The sequence below is a fragment of the Anomaloglossus baeobatrachus genome, chromosome 6, assembly GCF_048569485.1.
Source record: "Anomaloglossus baeobatrachus isolate aAnoBae1 chromosome 6, aAnoBae1.hap1, whole genome shotgun sequence".
Lineage (NCBI taxonomy): Eukaryota > Metazoa > Chordata > Amphibia > Anura > Aromobatidae > Anomaloglossus > Anomaloglossus baeobatrachus.
In genome coordinates, this window is record NC_134358.1 from 215,717,500 (window position 1) to 215,743,388 (window position 25,889).

At 42.1% G+C, this 25,889-nt stretch overlaps 1 protein-coding gene across 1 annotated transcript in view; it reads left to right on the forward strand.

Annotated features, from left to right (window-relative positions):
* LOC142244227 (Y+L amino acid transporter 2-like) overlaps positions 1–25,889 on the forward strand; it is an 85,484-nt gene that overhangs the window by 47,474 nt on the left and 12,121 nt on the right. Inside the window, exons 4-7 of the mRNA XM_075316430.1 lie at positions 11,338–11,461; positions 14,387–14,490; positions 19,730–19,826; positions 25,586–25,735. Coding sequence (XP_075172545.1) covers positions 11,338–11,461; positions 14,387–14,490; positions 19,730–19,826; positions 25,586–25,735 — 475 coding nt within the window. The remainder of the gene's footprint in view (positions 1–11,337; positions 11,462–14,386; positions 14,491–19,729; positions 19,827–25,585; positions 25,736–25,889) is intronic.

The window sequence follows — 25,889 nt, forward strand, 5'->3', positions numbered from 1 at the left end:
AAAATGGAGAAAAAGTGGAGAAAAAGTGGAGAAAAAATGGAGAAAAAGTGGAGAAAAAATGGAGAAAAAGTGGAGAAAAAGTGGAGAAAAAGTGGAGAAAAAAATGGAGAAAAAGTGGAGAAAAAGTGGAGAAAAAGTGGAGAAAAAATGGAGAAAAAGTGGAGAAAAAGTGGAGAAAAAGTGGAGAAAAAGTGGAGAAAAAAATGGAGAAAAAGTGGAGAAAAAAATGGAGAAAAAAGTGGAGAAAAAGTGGAGAAAAAATGGAGAAAAAGTGGAGAAAAAGTGGAGAATAAGTGGAGAAAAAGTGGAGAAAAAATGGAGAAAAAGTGGAGAAAAAGTGGAGAAAAAGTGGAGAAAAAAATGGAGACAAAGTGGAGAAAAAGTGGAGAAAAAGTGGAGAAAAAGTGGAGAAAAAAATGGAGAAAAAGTGGAGAAAAAGTGAAGAAAAAAATGGAGAAAAAGTGGAGAAAATGTGGAGAAAAAGTGGAGAAAAAAATGTAGAAAAAGTGGAGAAAAAATGTAGAAAAAGTGGAGAAAAAATGGAGAAAAAGTAGAGAAAAAGTGGAGAAAAAATGGAGAAAAAAATGGAGAAAAAGTGGAGAAAAAGTGGAGAAAAAGTGGAGAAAAAGTGGAGAAAAAATGGAGAAAAAGTGGAGAAAAAGTTGAGAAAAAAGTGGAGAAAAAGTGTATCGCCGTGTACATATGTGTATCGCCGTGTACCGGCGACATGCTCTAGCACACGGTCGACTCCCCGTTCCGTTAGGGACCGGCTGACACAGCCGGTCATTAACGGAGATCACCGTTGCCATAGCAACGCAGTTAGCGGTGACGTCACCGCTAACCGCGGCTCCGAGAGCACCGTTGCTATGGTAACGCATCTGTCAGCGTTACCGCTGTTACCGCTGACAGGCAGCACTGATCACTCACGGAGTGAAGGCTGCACGCTGCTTCCCGATTGTAGTGAGGATTGTAGTGAGGATGAGGTTCCCCAGCCCATGATGGGCTGGTGCACCTCATCCTCACTACAATCGTCACTACTACTACACTAGTGAGGATTGTAGTGAGGATGAGATGCCCCAGCCCATGATGGGCTGGTGCACCTCATCCTCACTACAATCATCACTACTACTACACTAGTGAGGATTGTAGTGAGGATGAGATGCCCCAGCCCATGATGGGCTGGTGCACCTCATCCTCACTACAATCGTCACTACTACTACACTAGTGAGGATTGTAGTGAGGATGAGATGCCCCAGCCCCAAGTGATGAGCTGGTGAACCTCATCCTCACTACAATCGTCACTACTACTACACTAGAAAGAAAGAAGACAGAAGAGCAGGATCGTGGAGGGCTGACAGGGGGTAATAAAGATGGAGTCTCTAATGTGTCTGTGTATTTATTTCTATTAAAGTATTTTTTCTCTGTGTGGTGTTTTTTTTAACCCTTTATTGGAGATTCTTAATGGCCGGGTCAAACGTGCCTGACATTAAGAATCTCTGGCTTAATACTGGCTAGTAAAACAAAGCCAGTATTAACTCATGATTACCCAACAAGCCACCCGGCTCCAGGGCTGTTGGAAGAGTTGGATACAGCGCCAGATGATGGCGCTTCTATGAGAGCACCATTTTCTGGGACGGCTGCGGACTGAAATCCGCAGCAGAGGCGCCCAGAAACCTCGGGCTAACCTGTGCTGTGGATTCCAATCCCCAGCTGCCTAGTTGTACCCGGCTGGACACAAAAATGGGGCGAAGCCCACGTCATTTGTTTTTTAATTATTTCATGAAATAAGTGAAATAATTAAAAAAAAACGGGCTTCCCTATATTTTTGGTTCCCAGCCGGGTACAAATAGGCAACTGGGGGTTGGAGGCAGCCCGTGGCTGCCTGCTGTACCTGGCTAGCATTCAAAAATATGGTGAAGCCCACGTCATTTTTTTGGTGGGCAAAAAAATTCTGCATACAGTCCTGGATGGAGTATGCTGAGCCTTGTAGTTCTGCAGCTGCTGTCTGCTCTTCTCCATACAGACAGACAGCAGCTGCAGAACTACAAGGCTCAGCATACTCCATCCAGGACTGTATGCAGAAGTTTTTTGCCCCCTGAAAAAATTATGTGGGCTTCGCCATATTTTTGTATGCTAGCCAGGTACAGCAGGCAGGTACGGCTGCCCCCAACCCCCAGTTGCCTATTTGTACCCGGCTGGGAACCAAAAATAAAGGGAAGCCCTTTTTTTATTATTTCATGAATTTCATGAAATAATTAGAAAACAAATGACGTAGGCTTCGCCCCATTTTTGTGTCCAGCCAGGTACAACTAGGCAGCTGGGGATTGGAATCCACAGCACAGGTTGGCCTGAGCTTTCTGGGCCCCACTGCTGCGAATTGCAGTCTGCAGCCGCCTCAGAAAATGGCATTTTCATAGGAGCGCCATCTTCTGGCGCTGTATCCAACTCTTCCAGCACCTGCCTGCTATACCTGGCTAGCATACAAAAATATGGCGAAGCTCACGTCCTTTTTTTGTAGTTTTTTGGCAAAAAAAATAAAAAATGCTTCCCTGGATTTTCCATTGCCAGTGAAGGTAACACCAAGCAGTGGGGGTTAGCAGCCAGTAGCTGCTTGGATTACCCTTAGCTAGCAATACAAAAAATGCAGCGGGAGCCCATATATATTTTTTTTAATTATTTATTTAAATAACTAAAAATAAAATGGGCTTCCCTGTATTTTGATTGCTGGACATCACAGTGCTGTAAAAATAAATCTTTAAAAAAATGACGTAGCGCTCCGCGGTATTTTTGATTCTCAGCGCAGATAAAGCAGACAGCTATGAGTTGCCACCCCCATCTGCCTGCCGTTACCTTGGTTGGCAATCAAAATACAGGGAAGCCCATTAATTTTTTCTATTTAAAAAATAGTTAAAAAAAAATGACGTTGGGTCCCCCCATTTTTGATAGCCAGCTAGGGTAAAGCAGACGGCTGTAGCCTGAAAACCACAGCTGGCAGCTTTACCGTGGTTGGGGATCCAATGTGGAGGTCCCCTCAGGCTCTTTTTTATAATTATTTTATAAATATTAATAATTACACAATAAAAGTAGGGTCCCCCCCAAATTGGATCACCAGCCAAGGTAAAGCAGACAGCTGTGGTCTGGTATTCTCAGGGTGGGAAGGTCCATAGTTATTGGGCCATCACAGCCTAAAAATAGCAGGCCGCAGGCACCCCAGACGTGGCGCATCCACTAGATGCGCCAATCCTGGCGCTTCAGCCCAGCTCATCCCGTGCCCTGGTGCAGTGGCAAACGGGGTAATGAATCGGGTTGATACTAGCTGTAAAGTAACCTGAGATCAAGCCCAGCAGTTTGTGATGTCATGGCGTCTATTAGATACTCAACATCAAAAACTGTCAGTACTAACAAAAAAAAAAAATCGACAAAAGAAATTTATTTGAAAAAACAGTCCCCAAAACATTTCCTCTTTCACCAATTTATTGTAAGAAAAAAAATAAAGGGGTCCCACGACGACTCTGGACCAACTAGAATATGGGGGGGAGACACTCAGGCTACGTATCCCCCATTTTCTAGGAGTGCGGACCCTTCATGTGAGGAGTGTGGGTGCAATGAATCTGCACTCACTCTTCTCGGGTCCACAGCAGCAGAGTCCATGTCGTAATGGTTGCTACCAAAGCTGCAATGCCCTGCTCATGAGGTAAGGGCATGCCTAATCAGGAGAACTACTGTAGAGGAAGCTCTGCTCACTGGTATATAGGTGCTCAGAGGTAATAATAGATAAAATTAGTGAGTAACCTCGGCACTCTAAATCTCCCAGACTAAGTCAGTAAGTCACAACGGATAGTAATGCAAAATCACTCTTTATTGGTCCGTATTAAGAAAAAAAAATTTTTCATAAGCATATATGTTTTTGTCCAAAACAAGTTACAAATGACGTTTCGGCCTGAGCCTTCGTCAGATTGGACTTATCTGCATGTAATCATGAAAAATGACAATAATCAGTATCACATAAGAGTGAGAGAACAATAACATAAACTCGAACAATGTAGAGGTACAATTGGGATGCAGCAAAAAAATTGCAACACAGCAAGAAATGAAACACATGATACACATGTCATAATACAGTACAAGGACAATATAGTAATGACAAATATGGGGTCAGAGTAGGCTTAGACAGCTCTGGTACGAAAGAGATGTTAATCATAAAGTAACATGTGCAGTAGGTGTAGAGCTACAGTATGCATGGCAGAGCTAATGGGTAGACCGACCATAGAAAAAGAACGGAGAAAAAGTGGAGAAAAAGTGGAGAAAAAATGGAGAAAAAAATGGAGAAAAAGTGGAGAAAAAGTGGAGAAAAAATGGAGAAAAAGTGGAGAAAAAGTTGAGAAAAAAGTGGAGAAAAAGTGGAGAAAAAATGGAGAAAAAGTGGAGAAAAAGTGGAGAAAAAGTGGAGAAAAAATGAAAAAAAAGTGGAGAAAAAGTGGAGAAAAAATGGAGAAAAAGTGGAGAAAAAAAGGAGAAAAAGTGGAGAAAAAGTGGAGAAAAAGTGGAGAAAAAATGGAGAAAAAGTGGAGAAAAAGTGGAGAAAAAATGGAGAAAAAGTGGAGAAAAAATGGAGAAAAAGTGGAGAAAAAGTGGAGAAAAAGTGGAGAAAAAGTGGAGAAAAAATGGAGAAAAAGTGGAGAAAAAGTGGAGAAAAAGTGGAGAAAAAGTGGAGAAAAAAATGGAGAAAAAGTGGAGAAAAAAATGGAGAAAAAAGTGGAGAAAAAGTGGAGAATAAGTGGAGAAAAAGTGGAGAAAAAATGGAGAAAAAGTGGAGAAAAAGTGGAGAAAAAGTGGAGAAAAAAATGGAGACAAAGTGGAGAAAAAGTGGAGAAAAAAATGGAGACAAAGTGGAGAAAAAGTGGAGAAAAAGTGGAGAAAAAGTGGAGAAAAAAATGGAGAAAAAGTGGAGAAAAAGTGAAGAAAAAAATGGAGAAAAAGTGGAGAAAAAGTGGAGAAAATGTGGAGAAAAAGTGGAGAAAAAAATGTAGAAAAAGTGGAGAAAAAATGTAGAAAAAGTGGAGAAAAAATGGAGAAAAAGTGGAGAAAAAGTGGAGAAAAAATGGAGAAAAAAATGGAGAAAAAGTGGAGAAAAAGTGGAGAAAAAGTGGAGAAAAAGTGGAGAAAAAGTGGAGAAAAAATGGAGAAAAAGTGGAGAAAAAGTTGAGAAAAAAGTGGAGAAAAAGTGTATCGCCGTGTACATATGTGTATCGCCGTGTACCGGCGACATGCTCTAGCAGACGGTCGACTCCCCGTTCCGTTAGGGACCGGCTGACACAGCCGGTCATTAACGGAGATCACCGTTGCCATAGCAACGCAGTTAGCGGTGACGTCACCGCTAACCGCGGCTCCGAGAGCACCGTTGCTATGGTAACGCATCTGTCAGCGTTACCGCTGTTACCGCTGACAGGCAGCACTGATCACTCACGGAGTGAAGGCTGCACGCTGCTTCCCGATTGTAGTGAGGATTGTAGTGAGGATGAGGTTCCCCAGCCCATGATGGGCTGGTGCACCTCATCCTCACTACAATCGTCACTACTACTACACTAGTGAGGATTGTAGTGAGGATGAGATGCCCCAGCCCATGATGGGCTGGTGCACCTCATCCTCACTACAATCATCACTACTACTACACTAGTGAGGATTGTAGTGAGGATGAGATGCCCCAGCCCATGATGGGCTGGTGCACCTCATCCTCACTACAATCGTCACTACTACTACACTAGTGAGGATTGTAGTGAGGATGAGATGCCCCAGCCCCAAGTGATGAGCTGGTGAACCTCATCCTCACTACAATCGTCACTACTACTACACTAGAAAGAAAGAAGACAGAAGAGCAGGATCGTGGAGGGCTGACAGGGGGTAATAAAGATGGAGTCTCTAATGTGTCTGTGTGTTTATTTCTATTAAAGTATTTTTTCTCTGTGTGGTGTTTTTTTTAACCCTTTATTGGAGATTCTTAATGGCCGGGTCAAACGTGCCTGACATTAAGAATCTCTGGCTTAATACTGGCTAGTAAAACAAAGCCAGTATTAACTCATGATTACCCAACAAGCCACCCGGCTCCAGGGCTGTTGGAAGAGTTGGATACAGCGCCAGATGATGGCGCTTCTATGAGAGCACCATTTTCTGGGACGGCTGCGGACTGAAATCCGCAGCAGAGGCGCCCAGAAACCTCGGGCTAACCTGTGCTGTGGATTCCAATCCCCAGCTGCCTAGTTGTACCCGGCTGGACACAAAAATGGGGCGAAGCCCACGTCATTTGTTTTTTAATTATTTCATGAAATAAGTAAAATAATTAAAAAAAAACGGGCTTCCCTATATTTTTGGTTCCCAGCCGGGTACAAATAGGCAACTGGGGGTTGGAGGCAGCCCGTGGCTGCCTGCTGTACCTGGCTAGCATTCAAAAATATGGCGAAGCCCACGTCATTTTTTTGGTGGGCAAAAAAATTCTGCATACAGTCCTGGATGGAGTATGCTGAGCCTTGTAGTTCTGCAGCTGCTGTCTGCTCTTCTCCATACAGACAGACAGCAGCTTCAGAACTACAAGGCTCAGCATACTCCATCCAGGACTGTATGCAGAAGTTTTTTGCCCCCTGAAAAAATTATGTGGGCTTCGCCATATTTTTGTATGCTAGCCAGGTACAGCAGGCAGGTACGGCTGCCCCCAACCCCCAGTTGCCTATTTGTACCCGGCTGGGAACCAAAAATAAAGGGAAGCCCTTTTTTTATTATTTCATGAATTTCATGAAATAATTAGAAAACAAATGACGTAGGCTTCGCCCCATTTTTGTGTCCAGCCAGGTACAACTAGGCAGCTGGGGATTGGAATCTGCAGCACAGGTTGGCCTGAGCTTTCTGGGCCCCACTGCTGCGAATTGCAGTCTGCAGCCGCCTCAGAAAATGGCATTTTCATAGGAGCGCCATCTTCTGGCGCTGTATCCAACTCTTCCAGCACCTGCCTGCTATACCTGGCTAGCATACAAAAATATGGCGAAGCTCACGTCCTTTTTTTGTAGTTTTTTGGCAAAAAAAATAAAAAATGCTTCCCTGGATTTTCCATTGCCAGTGAAGGTAACACCAAGCAGTGGGGGTTAGCAGCCAGTAGCTGCTTGGATTACCCTTAGCTAGCAATACAAAAAATGCAGCGGGAGCCCATATATATTTTTTTTAATTATTTATTTAAATAACTAAAAATAAAATGGGCTTCCCTGTATTTTGATTGCTGGACATCACAGTGCTGTAAAAATAAATCTTTAAAAAAATGACGTAGCGCTCCGCGGTATTTTTGATTCTCAGCGCAGATAAAGCAGACAGCTATGAGTTGCCACCCCCATCTGCCTGCCGTTACCTTGGTTGGCAATCAAAATACAGGGAAGCCCATTAATTTTTTCTATTTAAAAAATAGTTAAAAAAAAAATGACGTTGGGTCCCCCCATTTTTGATAGCCAGCTAGGGTAAAGCAGATGGCTGTAGCCTGAAAACCACAGCTGGCAGCTTTACCGTGGTTGGGGATCCAATGTGGAGGTCCCCTCAGGCTCTTTTTTATAATTATTTTATAAATGTTAATAATTACACAATAAAAGTAGGGTCCCCCCCAAATTGGATCACCAGCCAAGGTAAAGCGGACAGCTGTGGTCTGGTATTCTCAGGGTGGGAAGGTCCATAGTTATTGGGCCATCACAGCCTAAAAATAGCAGGCCGCAGGCACCCCAGACGTGGCGCATCCACTAGATGCGCCAATCCTGGCGCTTCAGCCCAGCTCATCCCGTGCCCTAGTGCAGTGGCAAACGGGGTAATGAATCGGGTTGATACTAGCTGTAAAGTAACCTGAGATCAAGCCCAGCAGTTTGTGATGTCATGGCGTCTATTAGATACTCAACATCATAAACTGTCAGTACTAACAAAAAAAAAAAAATCGACAAAACATTTCCTCTTTCACCAATTTATTGTAAGAAAAAAAATAAAGGGGTCCCACGACGACTCTGGACCAACTAGAATATGGGGGGGAGACACTCAGGCTACGTATCCCCCATTTTCTAGGAGTGCGGACCCTTCATGTGAGGAGTGTGGGTGCAATGAATCTGCACTCACTCGTCTCGGGTCCACAGCAGCAGAGTCCATGTCGTAATGGTTGCTACCAAAGCTGCAATGCCCTGCTCATGAGGTAAGGGCATGCCTAATCAGGAGAACTACTGTAGAGGAAGCTCTGCTCACTGGTATATAGGTGCTCAGAGGTAATAATAGATAAAATTAGTGAGTAACCTCGGCACTCTAAATCTCCCAGACTAAGTCAGTAAGTCACAACGGATAGTAATGCAAAATCACTCTTTATTGGTCCGTATTAAGAAAAAAAAATTTTTCATAAGCATATATGTTTTTGTCCAAAACAAGTTACAAATGACGTTTCGGCCTGAGCCTTCGTCAGATTGGACTTATCTGCATGTAATCATGAAAAATGACAATAATCAGTATCACATAAGAGTGAGAGAACAATAACATAAACTCGAACAATGTAGAGGTACAATTGGGATGCAGCAAAAAAATTGCAACACAGCAAGAAATGAAACACATGATACACATGTCATAATACAGTACAAGGACAATATAGTAATGACAAATATGGGGTCAGAGTAGGCTTAGACAGCTCTGGTACGAAAGAGATGTTAATCATAAAGTAACATGTGCAGTAGGTGTAGAGCTACAGTATGCATGGCAGAGCTAATGGGTAGACCGACCATAGAAAAAGAACGGAGAAAAAGTGGAGAAAAAGTGGAGAAAAAATGGAGAAAAAAATGGAGAAAAAGTGGAGAAAAAGTGGAGAAAAAGTGGAGAAAAAGTGGAGAAAAAGTGGAGAAAAAATGGAGAAAAAGTGGAGAAAAAGTGGAGAAAAAATGGAGAAAAAGTGGAGAAAAAGTGGAGAAAAAGTGGAGAAAAAGTGGAGAAAAAATGAAAAAAAAGTGGAGAAAAAGTGGAGAAAAAATGGAGAAAAAGTGGAGAAAAAATGGAGAAAAAGTGGAGAAAAAGTGGAGAAAAAGTGGAGAAAAAATGGAGAAAAAGTGGAGAAAAAGTGGAGAAAAAATGGAGAAAAAGTGGAGAAAAAATGGAGAAAAAGTGGAGAAAAAGTGGAGAAAAAGTGGAGAAAAAAATGGAGAAAAAGTGGAGAAAAAGTGGAGAAAAAGTGGAGAAAAAATGGAGAAAAAGTGGAGAAAAAGTGGAGAAAAAGTGGAGAAAAAGTGGAGAAAAAATGGAGAAAAAGTGGAGAAAAGTGGAGAAAAAGTAGAGAGAAAAATGGAGAAAAAAGTGGAGAAAAAGTGGAGAAAAAATGGAGAAAAAGTGGAGAAAAAGTGGAGAATAAGTGGAGAAAAAGTGGAGAAAAAATGGAGAAAAAGTGGAGAAAAGTGGATAAAAACTGGAGAAAAAGTGGAGAAAAAAATGGAGACAAAGTGGAGAAAAAGTGGAGAAAAAGTGGAGAAAAAGTGAAGAAAAAAATGGAGAAAAAGTGGAGAAAAAGTGAAGAAAAAAATGGAGAAAAAGTGGAGAAAAAGTGGAGAAAAAGTGGAGAAAAAAATGTAGAAAAAGTGGAGAAAAAATGTAGAAAAAGTGGAGAAAAAATGGAGAAAAAGTGGAGAAAAAGTGGAGCACCCTTTGGTGCCTTTCATGGTGCACTAAGGGGTGCTTAGCTTTGTATTTAGCCAAAAAAATGAAAAAAAAAATGACGTAGGGTTCCCCCTAGTTTTGTAGCCAGCTAGGGTAAAGCAGACGGCTGCAGCCTGCAGACCACAGCTGGCAACCTCACCTTGGCTGGTAATCCAAAACTGAGGGCACCCCACGCTGTTATTTTAAATTAAATAAATAATTAAAAAAAAAAACACGTAGGGGTCCCCCAAAATTGGATCACCAGCCAAGGTAAAGCAGACAGCTGGGGCCTGATATTCTCAGACTAGGGAGGTCCATGGTTATTGGACTCTCCCCAGCCTAAAAATAGCAGGCCGCAGCCGCCCCAGAAGTGGCGCATCCATTAGATGCGCCAATCCTGGTGCTTCGCCCCAGCTCATCACGCGCCCTGGTGCGGTGGCAAACGGGGTAATATATGGGGTTAATACCAGATGTGTAATGTCACCTGGCATCAAGCCCTGGGGTTGGTGAGGTCAGGCGTCTATCAGATACCCGACATCACCAACCCAGTCAGTAATAAAAAAAAATAGACGACAACCACATTTTTATTTGAAAAAACACTCCCCAATACATTCCCTCTTTAACCAATGTATTAGAATGAAAAACAAATCCAGGTCTGGTGTAATCCAAGGGGTTGCCATGACGATCCACACTGTCCCAGTCAATGAAGAGCAGGATGTTCCCCATTGGCTGGGAGAGCAATGCAGTGACCTGAGCTAACATCAATGGGTCAGCCCAGGTCACTGCAGGGGATGACAAGTGCTGCTGTCAGCGAGGTATATTACATGCTCTGATCTCCAGCACTGCTGACAGCACCTGTCACTGAGTTCAATGACCGGCGCCTTCACACCAAGTATCCCGATAGGCCCGTGACGTCACCGCTAGTCAGTCTTGGGTCGGAAGCGAGAGAAGGTGATGTGACAAGCGGCGGCCATGGAGGAAAGTGACAGCGCTGAGGTCGGGATGGCGGGACTTCATCACCGCAGGTAAGCCGAGCGGGACCATGTGTGTGTGTGTGTGTGTGTGTGTATGTATGAGTACATGCCGCGGGCAGGAGGGGGCGGAGCGAGCTGAGCGGGGAAGTGTGGGCTTCCTGTACGTAACTAGGATAAACATCGGGTTACTAACCAAAGCGCTTTGCTTGGATACCCGATGTTTATCTTGGTTACCAGCTTCTGGCAGGCTGCCAGCGATGGCTCCTGCACACTGTAGCTGTAAAAAGCCCTGCTTTTTGCTGCTAGAACCGTTCTCGAACGTATCTAGAACTATCGAGCGTTTGCAAAAAGCTCGAGTTCTAGTTCGATCTCGAACAGCCCCCAAAATCACTCGAGCCTAGAACTGGAGAACCTCGAACCTAGAACCGCGCTCAACTCTACTTATCTGTGTCCCATCACAACAATATATGGGCCCAGAACATATAGGACAGGCTTGCATCAGAAACTTCAATAATAAGTGCTGATTTTCCTCATATTATGGAGAAGAGGCTCTATCAACACTATAGAACAACCGAGCAGCCATTTTTAAAACAAATGCAACTTTGTTTCCATTGTTTAATGCTTGTATATTTCACTATTATCCGTCACGTTACAATTCACCATTCTATTGTTTGTGTGTTTTCAGAAACCTGCCATTATCCATGGTGATATCTATGCCACTTGTGACCATTATCTATGTCATGACAAATATTGCATATTACACGGAACTGGATCTGAACACCATCATGGACAGCAGTGCAGTCGCCGTGGTAACACATTTTAACCAGAAGTCTTAATTTGTAACACTTTAACATTTTATATTTATCAATCTGGTGTGATTAGTACATAGTGAACGTGACATTTTTAACTGTTCCTTGAGGTCCATTGAGCAGAAGAGCGCAGATCACACTCCGCTTAAGGCCTCTTTCACAGGTCTGTGTCTCCGGTACGTGTTTGGCCCGTTTCCTCACGTACCGGAGACACGGGCACACGTAGACCCATTAAAATCAATTTTTGCTATGGACCGTGTGTACGTGTGGAGCATACGTCTGCCCGTGTGCTCCACATGTTGACATGTCCGTTTTCCTCCAGAATCACGGGTGTCACACGGCCCGCAAACGGACCACATGGAGGTGATCCGTGTGACATGGACCAGAGAAACCACACGTGTCTGTGAAAAAACCTTCTCCAGCCCTGCAGTCTCTGCCGCTGCTGTCACTTGCTTCTGACTGCCGCTCATTGTGCTCATTGCATATTCACTTCACTGTGGCAGGAAGCAGCAGCAGCGGGGAGTCGGCAGGACGGGAGACTGAAGATCAGCACCACGGACAGCTACGCCAGGGACAGGTGAGCAGAAAGTTCCCGTTCTCCGTGTGTTATCACGGATAACACACGGAGAACACATGTGTGCCATAAACACGGCTCACGGAGGGCAATACGCACCTATGACACGTCCGTGAAAAACGGTGCGTGATTTTCACGGACGTGTGAAAGAGGCCTAAAAGAGTTTTCTTATCACAAAAATCCTGGCCATATGAATGTCATAGAGGGAGTCAGCTTATATTGGTTTTCTCAACATCAATAATGGCTAAAATTGCAAAGTGCCTGTAAAAACAATCAACTTTGCATCTTATTAAAAATCCTTTGCCTTCGCAAGATTTGTAATTTTTTTTTGTTTAATGCCCATCATCTATAACACTGGACACTGCTGCAGTCTAGCAGCGTGGCTGAGCATGTACAGTGCTTACAAGCGATTTTCACCAGAGCACTTTAAAGGGAATATGTTAATAGGATCAACCCTCCTGAGCTGTCTATATGGGCATATAGGTCATAGGAACCTGAATAAAATGATACCTTGATATCTGTGATCTGATGTCTTATTCCAGAAAAATCCATGTTTTTCTTCTATGTAAATGAGCTGTTCCAGGCTATTGGCCGGTCACTGATCTACATGAGAATCTGCGTACAGTGCTTATTTTCAATACAAGGAAACATTACCAGTGTGATGTGAGGGCCGCTCTCTGCTCTCCTGATCTCAATGCAGAGCTGTGTGTGATTATAACTGACACATCTGCAGGTTCCTCCAGGGCTTCAGCTTTCATCCAACAGGCAGCTATGGTTGCAATACAGCAGAGTTGTGAAAACCGCAGCAAATGTGTGTAAGAAGACCTAGTTGTATTGTTCTGTGGTAGTTACATGTCTCACACTGGTAATGCCCCCTATTATTTAAAATAAGGCCTGGAGTCAGATTCTCATGCAGATCAGTGTCTGGCCTACTACCTGGAACACCTCATTAACATATAAGAAAAACATGGATTTCTCTGGAATAAAACATCGGATCCCAGATATCAAGGTATCATTTTATTCAGCTTACTACAAATAACCAGCTTAGTGATCCTACTGACAGGTTCCCTTTATGCACTGACCTATAACTGGCTGGACTCCTCCAATGCTGCTCCAGCATCAGGAGAGCACACAGTTCAGACCAGTAACACACCTATGTCACTGCTCTAAATTGTCAATCTTCAGCCACTACCCCCCCCCCTCTCAAACCCGCAGTTCCAGGGACACATGAAGCCAAGATGCTGGGGAGTGGTGAGCTCCTGAAGATGACAAGTGATATCAACTTTTGAATACTATGGCCCCGGTAAATCATTTGCATTTTTTCCTGTTGTGTCTTGTGGCATAAGTTGCCATTTTTTTGTGACTCTTTCTTCCAAATGTTGCAGGCAATTCATTAATTTGGCGCAAAGTGACAAATGATCTCTTTTTCATTCTTGAACTGCTTTTGCAACTTTTTCTCACCAAAAGTTGCATGTTTTTTTAAAATAGCTCAAAATATGGCCCAAAATACTGGCACACTAAAAAAATAGTCAAAGGGACTGGAGTGAAGTTGTGCCAAATTGTGTAACTTTTTCAAAATGTCCCAATCGATGAATTAGGTGAGAACATTTGGTATTGCTGAATTCAGGCCATACATTACAAAACATAGAAAACAGGTGAGGACATATAAAAGAGACTTAAAACAAGGAGCAAATAGAAAAATTAATTGGATGCAAAAAAAAAAATGCGCAAAATATACAAAACTAGGCAAAAAATAGGCACAAAGGCAATGATGTCTATGAGGCCTATGTGCCAGAAAGAAGAACTTTCCATGTAATGCTACACTTTCCCTGCAGCAACCACTATAGCGTAGATGAGTAGTTTTCTGCAGGTCAGATATGCCTTAAAAACCTGTACAGAATTTTCATCTTTTTGGACAATAAAGAGATAAGGCCCCCATAAACATTAGACTAAAGTTGGCCAAAACCACCGATATTGGCCAAATTGACCAACAGTCGATAATTGGCCAACAGTGTAATGTGTTTGGCGGCCTTCTGACTCTTCCCTGTTCGATGACATTGGGGAAAGGAGAATCCAACCTTCTGAAAATTAACTTTTGATCTTTTTGTCCTCTGAGGAGAAGAGCTGCTGCAAGAAGTATTTTTCAGCGAGTCTCATAAAGAACACAGGAACGCTCTGCTAAGCTGTGGGTTCCTGTGTTTTAAGGAGTCAGGAATGACCATTTGGCCAACAGATAGCTATTGTGTATGGGGGTCTTTAGTGTAAAAATGTATACTTTAATGATTTCTGCTAAATGAATGTATCCAATACGTAAGTGCTGAAAAAGCTAAATATTGTGATTACTTATTTAGACTTTTGCTGAAAGAGTTCTTGGATTTGTAAAGTGGTTCATCCCGATATCAGTGGCTATGTCGTGTTGCGGTGGATTAAACTCAGTAATCATTTCATCATCAAGGTGAGCTTGTACCTGAAAAAAACAAAGACAGTACTAAAATGGTGTTTGACGCAATGAGTGAGAGTTATTAAAACTCGTAAGTAGATGTAAATGTGCCACGGGCGGTAACCGTGGGCAAGCGGCACATTTTCTGCACCCAGGGAACGCTACAGAAAATCGTGTTGAGTGAGTGATGGTGTGTGATTGCTGCATTGGTACCTCTGGGTCTGTTGTCTTCACCTTTTTCAAGTTTGCACATTTTGCGGTACCATCTCTCTTCATACCTGCAATAAAAAACACAGTCCAGGTCTTAAAAACAGCATTTCGTTTATGTTCAGGTAAATTCACACACATGGAATAACAAGTAATACAATCGCCATCTTGCATCTCTCGACATACCGGCTCCTTTTGCAAAGTTATGAATTAGTTCTTATTTCCGGCACCAAGGACAATGAAAGAGTTAAGGGGAACAGTTGTGGTATACGCATTCTTCCCTAATATAAAACTACACGGGTCCAGATGTATCACTATGGTCACTGCTTTATTACTTTTCCTAGAGCCGATGCCCCTAAGCCGGTGTCCGTCAGATAAGAGCCCTTTTTCTCTCAAGGTCCCCGTTTTTTCGCTGGCCAATACTGTGTCCGCACTTTCACAGGATCACTTTCTAGGGGTTCCCCCACTGTCTAAAGTACTTTGCTGCCTTTGCATTGTTATATTGTCCCCTTTAGCCCAGTATTCCTCTCGACAGCTACTCCTCTTCTTTCACTTTTGGTTCCACTACTCAACTTAAGTCCCCCCAAAAAGTAAACGGCTTCTTTCTATACAGTGGCATTGAAACGTTTGGGCACCCCTGGTCAAAATTACTGTTATTGTGAGCAGTTAAGCAAGGTAAGGAGGAAATAAATTTTAAAAGGCATACAGTTAAAGATCACATATTTCCTTTGCATTTTAGGTAAAAAAAAATATTTACATATTTTACATTTTAAATTAACAAAAAAAAGACTGATGCAATAATTTAGGCACCCTGCATGGCTAGTACGTAGTAGCATCTCCTTCGGCAAGTATCTCTCTTTTTGTGGGCGAGGGTCTCAGGTTCTTTGCCCTGGCATGATACAGACAATGGTGGTGTGTGTGTGGAAGTGTTCTCTTTCTTTAGCGGTACCTCTAAGCCAGAGGCCTCCTGCTTCTTTGCACCCACATATAGCGCAGTACTTCAGTGTTAAAAACTTTTTTCACTTTAGTTGTGAATAGTCTCAAACACAGTTTTTCACAAAACATTGCCATTCTAAGACAGACCAACTCTTCCAGAACAGATGAAGGAAGGAGGTGAAGGTTGAGTCATATCATTGAAATCTAACCACATGGGTCCCCATGTTTCGCCGTAGCTAAGATACCCAGAACTGCTAGGTTACTTTTTACGGAGTCGCTCCTAGAGCCGAAATTCTTGTGCCAGTGTCCTTCAGCCAGGTGGCCTCTTCCACTCTAAGTGGTCTCTGTTACACACTGTCCTAACACTCTACCCGCACCTTTTCACATGGCCTGCTTGGTGAGGAGTCCCCCTTTCTCTCAGTATGCCTCCATGGAGCTACATCTGCACTCTGAGCTCGGTCACTTCTGCTTCCTCTTGCGCTTGCCTTCTCCCTTCTGCTTACACTATAAAAAAAGACTTGAAACCAGGAAATCCCTTTTCTCTACACCACACCCCTGTGGGCGAGCTCATCATTTAACTCCGCCCACACGGTCTCTCTTGCTAAAACCCAATCTCTCCCATGTAAACAGTAAACCAGAAACCAGTGACATTGTGTGGTGATTGGCAGCACAGCGACCATTTAAAATGGAATTAAACCAGTTACCATAACTATACATATAAACACGTATTACATATTAGTCATAACACCAAGGATGTCTTCTGGGGGGTACATGACCTTAGGTAAAGAAAAGCTGAAGTTATAAAGACAATGGTTTGTATGTCAAAATCCACAACAGACCACCTCAAAAGGCACAAGCTGAAGGTTTTACAATGGCCCTCAAAGTCTTCTGATCTAAACATCATTGAAAATCTGTGACTAGACCTCAAAAGACCAGTGCATGCAAGACAATACAGGAATCTCACAGAACTGGCAGACTTTTCCAAGGAAGAATTGCTGAAAATCCCTCAAACAAGAAATGTCTGGTTACAAAAAGCATTTACAAGTTGTGATACTTGCAAAAGTGGGTGCTACTAGGTACTATCCATACAGGGTGCCAAAACCTTTGCTTCAGCCCATTTTCCTTTTTTTGTTAATTTAAACATTTAAAAGAATAAATTATTTTTTTTCCTAAAATACAAGGAAATGTGTCAACTTTAACTTTATGCCTTTTAGAGATCATTTCATCTTCAACTTGCTTAACTGTTCACAATAACAGTAATTTTAACCATTGGTGCCCAATCTTTTACATGCCACTGTTTATCTAACACTCCTTCTCTTCCTGCCTGGCTAGGAGCTTAATCCTATAATGCCTAAACACCATTCTCAGAGTTATAGGGTATTGGTGTGCACTCAGCTAGAGTATGGTTTCATTGGAGGTGCTAGTGTGGGGTCAATAGTCCCAGAACGTATTATATAATAGACACTGCACTCTCTTGTTGATAAAATGAAGACAAAAAGTTTTTTCTTTGCAAAAAAGTGATTATTTATTTGATGGCGACAAAAGATGGTGGACATTTCGGCCCAACGGCCTTTATCACGTATAGTCGCTCCACAAGAGGGCTGTTTCAGAAGAAAAGAAAATAATGGAGCAGGATGGAAGGAGTACCACCAAGAACAGTTTATGATACAAGATTTTCCAGAGGATGAAGTCTAGAAGCAGGTTAGATTTCCTTTGGCTGGAAGGAATTAGTGTACATGAATTCCAATGGAAGAGATTTCCAGCTTTTATCTTTATATATTCATGTGAATCACATAGAAGTTTGGGTGGTTGTAAGAGGACATGTAGATAAACACCATCTGATAGAGGCTCCTGCAGACTTCCCTCATATGGAGGAGGAGGTTTTAAACATTGGTGGGGTGGATATTTTCCTTCTGCACGCCACCTTCCCAGGATCTGGCCGTCAGTAAACACCATTCTCACCATTACTCCCCAGCAGACCGATGTCTTGGGGTTATACTTGACTCCGATCTCTCCTTCGCTCCCTACACTCGTTCACTCGCTCGTTCATGTCACCTCCACCTTAAAAATATCTCTAGAATTCAACCTTTTCTTACTGGTTACGCTGCAAAAACTCTTAGGGGTACTTTGCACGCTGCGACATCGCAAGCCGATGCTGCGATGCCGAGCGCGATAGTCCCCGCCCCCATCGCAGCAGCAATATCTTGTGGCAGCTTCACATGCACTTACCTGCCCTGCGACGTCGCTCTGGCCGGCGAACCGCCTCCTTTCTAAGGGGGCGGGTCGTGCGACATCACAGTGACGTCACACGGCAAGCAGCCAATAGGAGCTGAGGGGCGGAGATGAACAGGACGTAAACATCCCGCCCACCTTCTTCCTTCCGCATTGCAGCTGGCACGCAGGTAAGGTGATGTTCATCGCTCCTACGGCTTCACACACAGCAATGTGTGCTTCCTGCTGGAACGAGGAACAACATCGTACCGTCGCTGCTGCGAAATTATGGAAATGTCGGACCCTACACCGATCATACGATAACGACGCTTTTGCGCTCGTTAATCGTATGTAAAAGGATTCACATACTGCGATATCGACAGCGACGCCGGATGTGCGTCACTTTCGATTTGACCCCACCGACATCGCACCTGCGATGTCGCAGCGTGCAAAGTATCCCTTACTGTCACTCTTATTCATTCTCGCCTGGATTACTGTAATTCTCTACTACATGGTCTCCCTGTTACTAAACTCTCCCCTCTCCAATCCATTCTGAAAGCCACAGCCATTATCATTTTCCTCTCCAACCGCTTCACTGATGCCACTGTTCTGTGCCAGTCATTGCACTGGTTGCGTAACCATTACAAAGTCCAATATAAACTTATCACTCTCACCCACAAAGCTCTCCACAGTTCTGCACCACCCTACATCTCCTCCCTCGTCTCTGTCTATCACCCTATCCGTGCCCTCCGTTCTGCTAATGACCTAAGACTGACATCCTCAACAATTCGAACATCCCACTCCCGTCTTCAAGATTTCTTACGAGCTGTTCCAATTCTCTGATACACACTGCCAAGAACAATTTGATCAATTCCCAACATCCACACCTTTAACGGACCCTAAAAACGCATTTCTTTAGACTAGTCTTTCACCTCACCTCCCTCATTTAACTATTTCCATTCTGCCCATCACAAAATTTACTTCCAATTCTTGTCCCCTGTATCCTCTGGTTGTATTCCTCATCATGTACTTCTTAAACTCTGCATCTGTACTTGTGTAAATTCTGGCTGGTGACCAGTTCATGCAGCTGGAATCCCATAGTATTTTGATGGCCCATATATGACAAGCTTCCCCCCCCCCCGCCCCCTCCCCCATGCACCTTTTGTGCCTCCCCTATTTCCTCAGAGACTGTAAGCTTACCAGCAGGGCCCTCACTCCTCTTTGTATACGAATTTTGTTATTCTGTAATGTCCATGTTGTCTGTACATGTCCCCTCTGAATTGTAGAGCACTGCGGAATATTTTGGTGCTATAGAAGCTATAGAAATAAAATTATTTTTTTATTATTATTATTATTAATAAGAAGAAGAAGAAGAAGAAGAAGAAGAAGAAGAAGAAGAAACATAAGAATAAAAATAAGCACAGGGAAATCTAACTACAAGTATGTCCGAAGGAAAGCAATGACCTCTTGTGGACACTTTTAGTACTGCGGTGACATAGCCTTATTCATTTAATACACTATACATTAACAACACTGCTATAACTTGCACTACATTACACCTTATACAATAGTGCATTGCATATACATTAAACTATTATATTAAAACCATTAATGTCTTCAGGTGGTACACGACTATAGATTCACCTTCTTACATAGGAAATCTGAAGGTGTTAAGAATAGAAATCAGTGAAGTTGTTGCATTTATGCTGTAATAAATAAATATCTGCTTATTTTCTAAAATGCGATCTTCCATTTGATTGCCTTTCCTTTTGCACTAGTTCTTATTAAATTCCCGTTTAACATTGTCAGAGGATTTTTCGCGATAGGTCTGCCTGACATGTTATTGATATGTAAACTGACAGTTTTTCCATTCCACTAGTAACTATGTTTTTTATTTCAGACTGTTTTTTGTAGCCTCCAGAGAAGGACAACTTCCCGACTTTCTGTGTATGATCCACATCAGCAGATATACCCCTATTCCTGCTTTGCTTTTTAATGTAAGGAATACTTTAATATAAGCTATATAAGAATTTGATGAAATGATAAATAATCTAGAATCACACATGATTTATCCAACAAGTAGGAAATTATATTATAATGATTAGATACCTCACCCCAGGACAGTGACTGTAATAGAAAATGCATCTACTAAAGGGCAGAGCTCTTGCCCCAGGACAATGACTGCAATCTATACACAGTATATTAATTTCCATGCTCATGAAAATCACTAAGCGGAATAAGGAAAAATAGTTGTAATGCAGAGGCATGATCTATTTTGAACTCCCAAAATAAAAGGATAACTACATTTGAAGAAACAAAACAGGGATCCAAAAAAGTGTCAAAACTAACCCCTTATAAAATATAACTTTTAATGATTTTTTTTTAAAAAGGACTTATATCAAAACACTCCATATGTGGTATTTTCAGAGAATTCCAGAGATCAATAATCACCAGAACAGGGGTGGGAGTCTGGCCCTAATGGACCGTAGAATTCCCAAGTGGTGTATCTCCTAGTTTCGGTAAATGAGAGTAGACCATTAATAGGGACTTCTAAGGAGTCCCGATGTTGAGTGGGAGCTCCTTGAACCTTAGAGCATAATACCCTCCACTGCTATTTAGTGAATTCTAGGGTCCATTAGGGACAGACTCACTCCCACCCCTTTTCTGATGATTATTGATCTTTGGTCTTTCAAAAATACTGCATTTTGAGTGTTTTGATATAAAATGCTTTTATAAAAAAAATCATAAAAACTATATTTTATAAGGATTTGGTTTTGTCTGGTTTTGAGATGAATTCCTAAAATACAAAGGACAAACCAGCATGGAGGTCCTTTTGTGTTTTGCTCTACTAGTGAGCCACAGGTTGGTGAAGCAGTAGCAGCTTCACCAAAACTGGAGATTAGTGTGGTGAGAGCTGCTCTCTGCTACACTACTGAGTTCAGGACACTGTGGAGTAAGTTTGGATGGCCATCCCCCACCTTGTTTTGTACAACCCAAATTACGCTGTACAGTGCTTCAAAGTCAGTGCTTACTGGCTGTGAATGAAGTAGGAGCCGCTCTTCTCTACACTGGTGAGTGGATGGTGTTGCATCATTCTACATCAACCCCCATCACCACCACCCTCAACTGGTGACTGTAGACCACAGTGTCCTCTACAGTATATAAAGTTAGGTATGAAGCCACCCTCTATTGGTTCACATATAAAAATGCTTTCCCATGCCATGTGGTCATCCAACCACATGGTACACTATTTTGGTAACAACACGAAGGACACAGGTCACCCTAATGCATATACACATGTGGTTAAAATTGTTGGTACCCCTTGTTTAATGAAAGAAAAACCCACAATGGTTACACAAATAACTTGAATTTGACAAAAGTAATAATAAATAAAAAATCTATGAAAATAAACAAATGAAAGTCAGACATTGCTTTTCAGCCATGCTTCCAAAAAAATTTTAAAAAAAATAAAACTCATGAAATAGGCCTGGACAGAACTGAAGGTACCCTTATCTTAATATTTTGTTGCACAACCTTTTGAGGCAATTACTGCAATCAAACGATTCCTGTAACTGTCAATGAGACTTCTGCATCTCTCGACAGGTATTTTCGCCACTCCTCAAGAGCAAACTGCTCCAGTTGTCTTGTGTTTGAAAGTTGCCTTTTCCAGACACCACGTTTCAGCTTTTTCCAAAGATGCTCATTAGGATTTAGGTCTGAGCTCATAGAAGGCCACTTCAGAATATTCCAATGTTTTCCTCTTAGCCATTCCTGGGTGTTTTTAGCTGTGTGTTTTGGGTCATTATCCTGTTGCAAGATCCATAACCTGCGACTGAGACTAAGCTTTCTGACACTGGGCAGCATATTTCTCTCTAGAATCTTTTGATAGTCTTGAGATTTCATTGTACCCTGCACAGATTCAAGACACCCTGTGCCAAATGCAGCAAAACAGCCCCAGAACATAACCGAGCCTCCTCCATGTTTCACAGTAGGGACAGTGTTCTTTCCTTGATATGCTTCATTTTTACATCTGTGAACATAGAGCTGATGTATCTTGCCAAAAAATTCCATTTTTGTCTCATCTCTCCATAGGACATTCTCCCAAAAGCTTTATGGCTTGTCAACATGTAGTTTGTCAAATTCCAGTCTGGCTTTTTCATGATTTTTTCAACAATGGTGTCCTACTTGGTCATCTCCCATTAAGTCCACTTTGGCTCAAACAACAATGGATGGTGTGATCTGACACTGATGTTCCTTGAGCTTGAAGTTCACCTTTAATTTCTTTAGAGGTTTCTCTGGGCTCTTTTGTTACCATTTGTATTATCCGTCTCTTTGATTTGTCATCAATTTTCCTCCTGCGGCCACTTCCAGGGAGTTTGGCTACAGCCCCATGGATCTGAAATTTCTGAATAATATGTGCAACTGTAGTCACAGGAACATCAAGCCGCTTAGAGATGGTCTTATAACCTTTACCTTTAACACGCATGTCTATAATTTTCTTTCTATTCTCCTGAGACAACTCTTTCCTTCACTTCCTCTGGTCCATGTTGAGTGTGGTACCCACCAAGTCTCCAAGCAGCACAGTGAGTATCTGTAGCCCTATATACAGGCGCACTGACTGATTACAAGATTGTACACCCCTGTGGTGCTAATTAGTGGACACACCTTGATTTAACATGTCCCTTTTGTCACATAATTTTCAGAGGTACCATCAGTACTGTCTTAGCCTGTTTCAGCAGTTTTATTTTTTTTTAAAATTCTGTGGCAGCATGCTTGAAAAGCAATGTCTGACTTTCATTTGTTCATTTTCATAGTTTTTTTTATTTATTATTACTTTTGTTAGATTCAAATTAATTCTGTGGTTTTTTTTCAATAAATGAGGCGTACCAGCAATTTTGATCTAGTTCTACTTCCAGTGCCACTCATTAGCCTCATGCATATTCACTGCTTCCCACCCCCACTGGAGTCTGTGGGTCTATCGTACAGTAAAAAATAAATACATTTTAAAAAAATGACGTAAAGTCCCCCCATATTTTGATACCCAGCACAGATAAAGCCTACAGCTACAGGCAGCAGCCCCCAGCTGTGTGCTTATCTTGGGTGGGTATCAAAATAAGAGGGACCCCATGCTGTTTTTTTAATTATTTAAGTAAATATTTAAAAAAAAAAAACAGCGTGTGGTCCCCCCCAATATTGATACCCAGCCAAGATAAAGCCCACAGCTGGGGGCTGGTATTCTTAGGCTGGATAGACCCAGCCTAAAAATATCAGCTTGCAGACACCCACGATTGTCACATCCATTAGATACGACAATCCAAGCACTTTACCCGGCTCTTCCCGAATTGCCGTGGTGCCGTGGCAATCGGGGTAATGAGGGGTTAATCGCAGCTCATAGCTAGGCAGGCATAGGTAATGGCAGGCATCTACGAGACACCCCATCACCAATCTGTAATAAGGGACAAGAAATAAACACAAACACCGAAAAAATCCTTTATTTGAAATAAAATACAAAAAGCCCCAACTTTCACCACTTTATTAACCCCATAATCACCCCTGCAGATCCGAGGTAATCCACATGAGGTCCACGGCGATTCAGCTCTGCCACATCTGAAGATCACAGTAAGCGCCATATAACAGGACTGCCCACTGTGAGCTCCAGAGAATGAATGAGCCACATGATCAGAGGTCACTTCACTCAAGTGATTCCTGGTCACAGCTGGCGATAAATGTGACCGGTAATAGACTGAGTGAGGTCACCACTGAATGAGCGTCTCACTCATTCTCTACGCTAGACAAGCAGACGGGGTCTGTGATTGGTTGCAGTCAGATGCTGGGGGCGAGTCTGACTGCAACCAATCACAGATGAAAGCAGTGAATATGTAATGAGTGGGGAAGTGAAGGAGCCGCAGGAGTGTACAGCTGCGCCAGTGATTTGGTAAATATAGCAGGCCTGCACCAATCCCCCTATCTCCAGCACCATTTGAGTGCTGGCCAGATACCCTGGATCAATTCCTGGCCTAACCAGGTTTTTTATTAATTCGGTTAAACTGGCCGATCCAGGGTATCTGCGAGTCCACCTGCCACTAGGGTGAAAACCGTAGCAAAAGCGCTGAAAAGAATTGACATGTTCATTCTTTTCATAACGCAGCAAAACCGGAGGTGGTTCACAAAACCATCAGGAAAATATCCTGACTTGTTTGTGTTTGTGTGTGTGTGTCTGTGTGCGTGCATGAGATTTCAGAAATCTCATACACTTTGCTGGGACTGTAAAAAGCAGCGTTTTATTAGCATGGATTTGTATAAAACCAAGGCAAATCTGCAGCTGAAAAATGCTGCAAAAACGCCCAGTGTGAACATAGCCTAAGGATGAGATCATTTTACTCTACCCCAATCTATACTCCAATGTTGACAAGTGAGCGACAGGAAACTGAAACCATAAGGGTATGTGCGCACGTTGCTTTTTACCTGCTTTTTACCTGCTTTTTTGCTGCTTTTTCTTCTGCGCTGTTTAATGCCAAAATGGATGTGTTCTTCTATTCAAGCAAAGTCTATGGGAATTTGGGTTTCTTGTTCACACTATGTTGTTCAAAATGCTGCCTTTTTGTGGCAGAACTTTGGTCAAAAACTCAGCTTTGCAGTGCAAAACCCAAATGGCAAAAACAATTGACATGTTGCTTCTTTGAAAAGCTGAGTTTTTGACCAAAGTTCTGCCGCAAAAAGGCAGCATTTTGAACAACATAGTGTGAACAAGAAACCCAAATTCCCATAGACTTTGCTTGAATAGAAGAACACATCCATTTTGGCATTAAACAGCGCAGAAGAAAAAGCAGCAAAAAAGCAGGTAAAAAGCAGGTAAAAAGCAACGTGCGCACATACCCTAAGGCTCACACGTGACATTTTGTGCAGTGTTTTTTTTCTGTATACAATACCAACAAGAGCTGTGAGCTTTCAGAAGTCTCATGCATGCACAGCTTTTTTTCCTGTCTGAATTTCAGCACTGTAGTGGTTTTGAAAATCTGCAGCATCTCATTTCTTTTAGCGTTTTTCACACATAAAAAACAATAAGAATGAGGGAAAAACTGCAAAAAAGCAGCATAACATCTGTGCTGCATTTTATAGCTTTTTGGTGAATAAAGGTAATTTTATTGACGTACTGTAAACAATTCATTCATGTAATCCACCAGAAGAACTCGTTAAAAAAAAAAAAACCAGAGAAGGTTTTGGACGCAGAAAAAAAAAGTTGGAAAAACGCAATGTGTGAACATACCCTTAGCCTACTGTAACTTCTTTTACAGGCCTGCTTTTTTTTATTTTTGTAATAAAACTGCTTCATGTATCCCGCTAAGTTTTTTTAGACTAAAATATATTTATCTCTTTTAATAAAAAAAAAATTAAAATTCTTAGCTAATGATTGACACAAGAGCTATAAAATAACAAAGAAAACAATACTTCCCTGATAAATGTCCCATCGCTCCAGAGCCACCACTCTAGTGTTCAGTCATTGCTGACTTTGCCGCATTGATAGAACATACCCATTGTTTTATGCTGTATATTGTGACAGTCATGAGGGTAAATAGGAATATAATCAAATGCAGAACAGTAAACAAAAATCAGTGGGGGGCATGGGATGCTGCTGGGGCTATGAAACATTTATCAGGGGAGAAATGGTACTTTTTATGCTTTTTTTTACAAGACCTCAAAATTACTTATTATTTGTTCTGCTAAATTTTTTTTTTATCTTCTTTGCATTATCCAGGGATTGATGGCTCTTGTGTTCCTTTGCGTGGATGACGTGTTTCAGCTCATTGATTACTTTAGCTTTACTTACTGGTTATTTATTGGCCTTTCTGTTGTTGGTCAAATTTATTTAAGAGTGAAGAGACCGGACTTACCGAGACCCGTGAAGGTACCTCTCTTACAATGATTTTCAGATTGTAGAACACTAAGATAGTTATATATGAAAACTAATTTTTCTCTTATGGAAATTTTGGACTGAATAGGAATTACCCCTCTTGTTATATCAAGTTCCTAAGTCAGATGACATTTCAATATGTAACCAG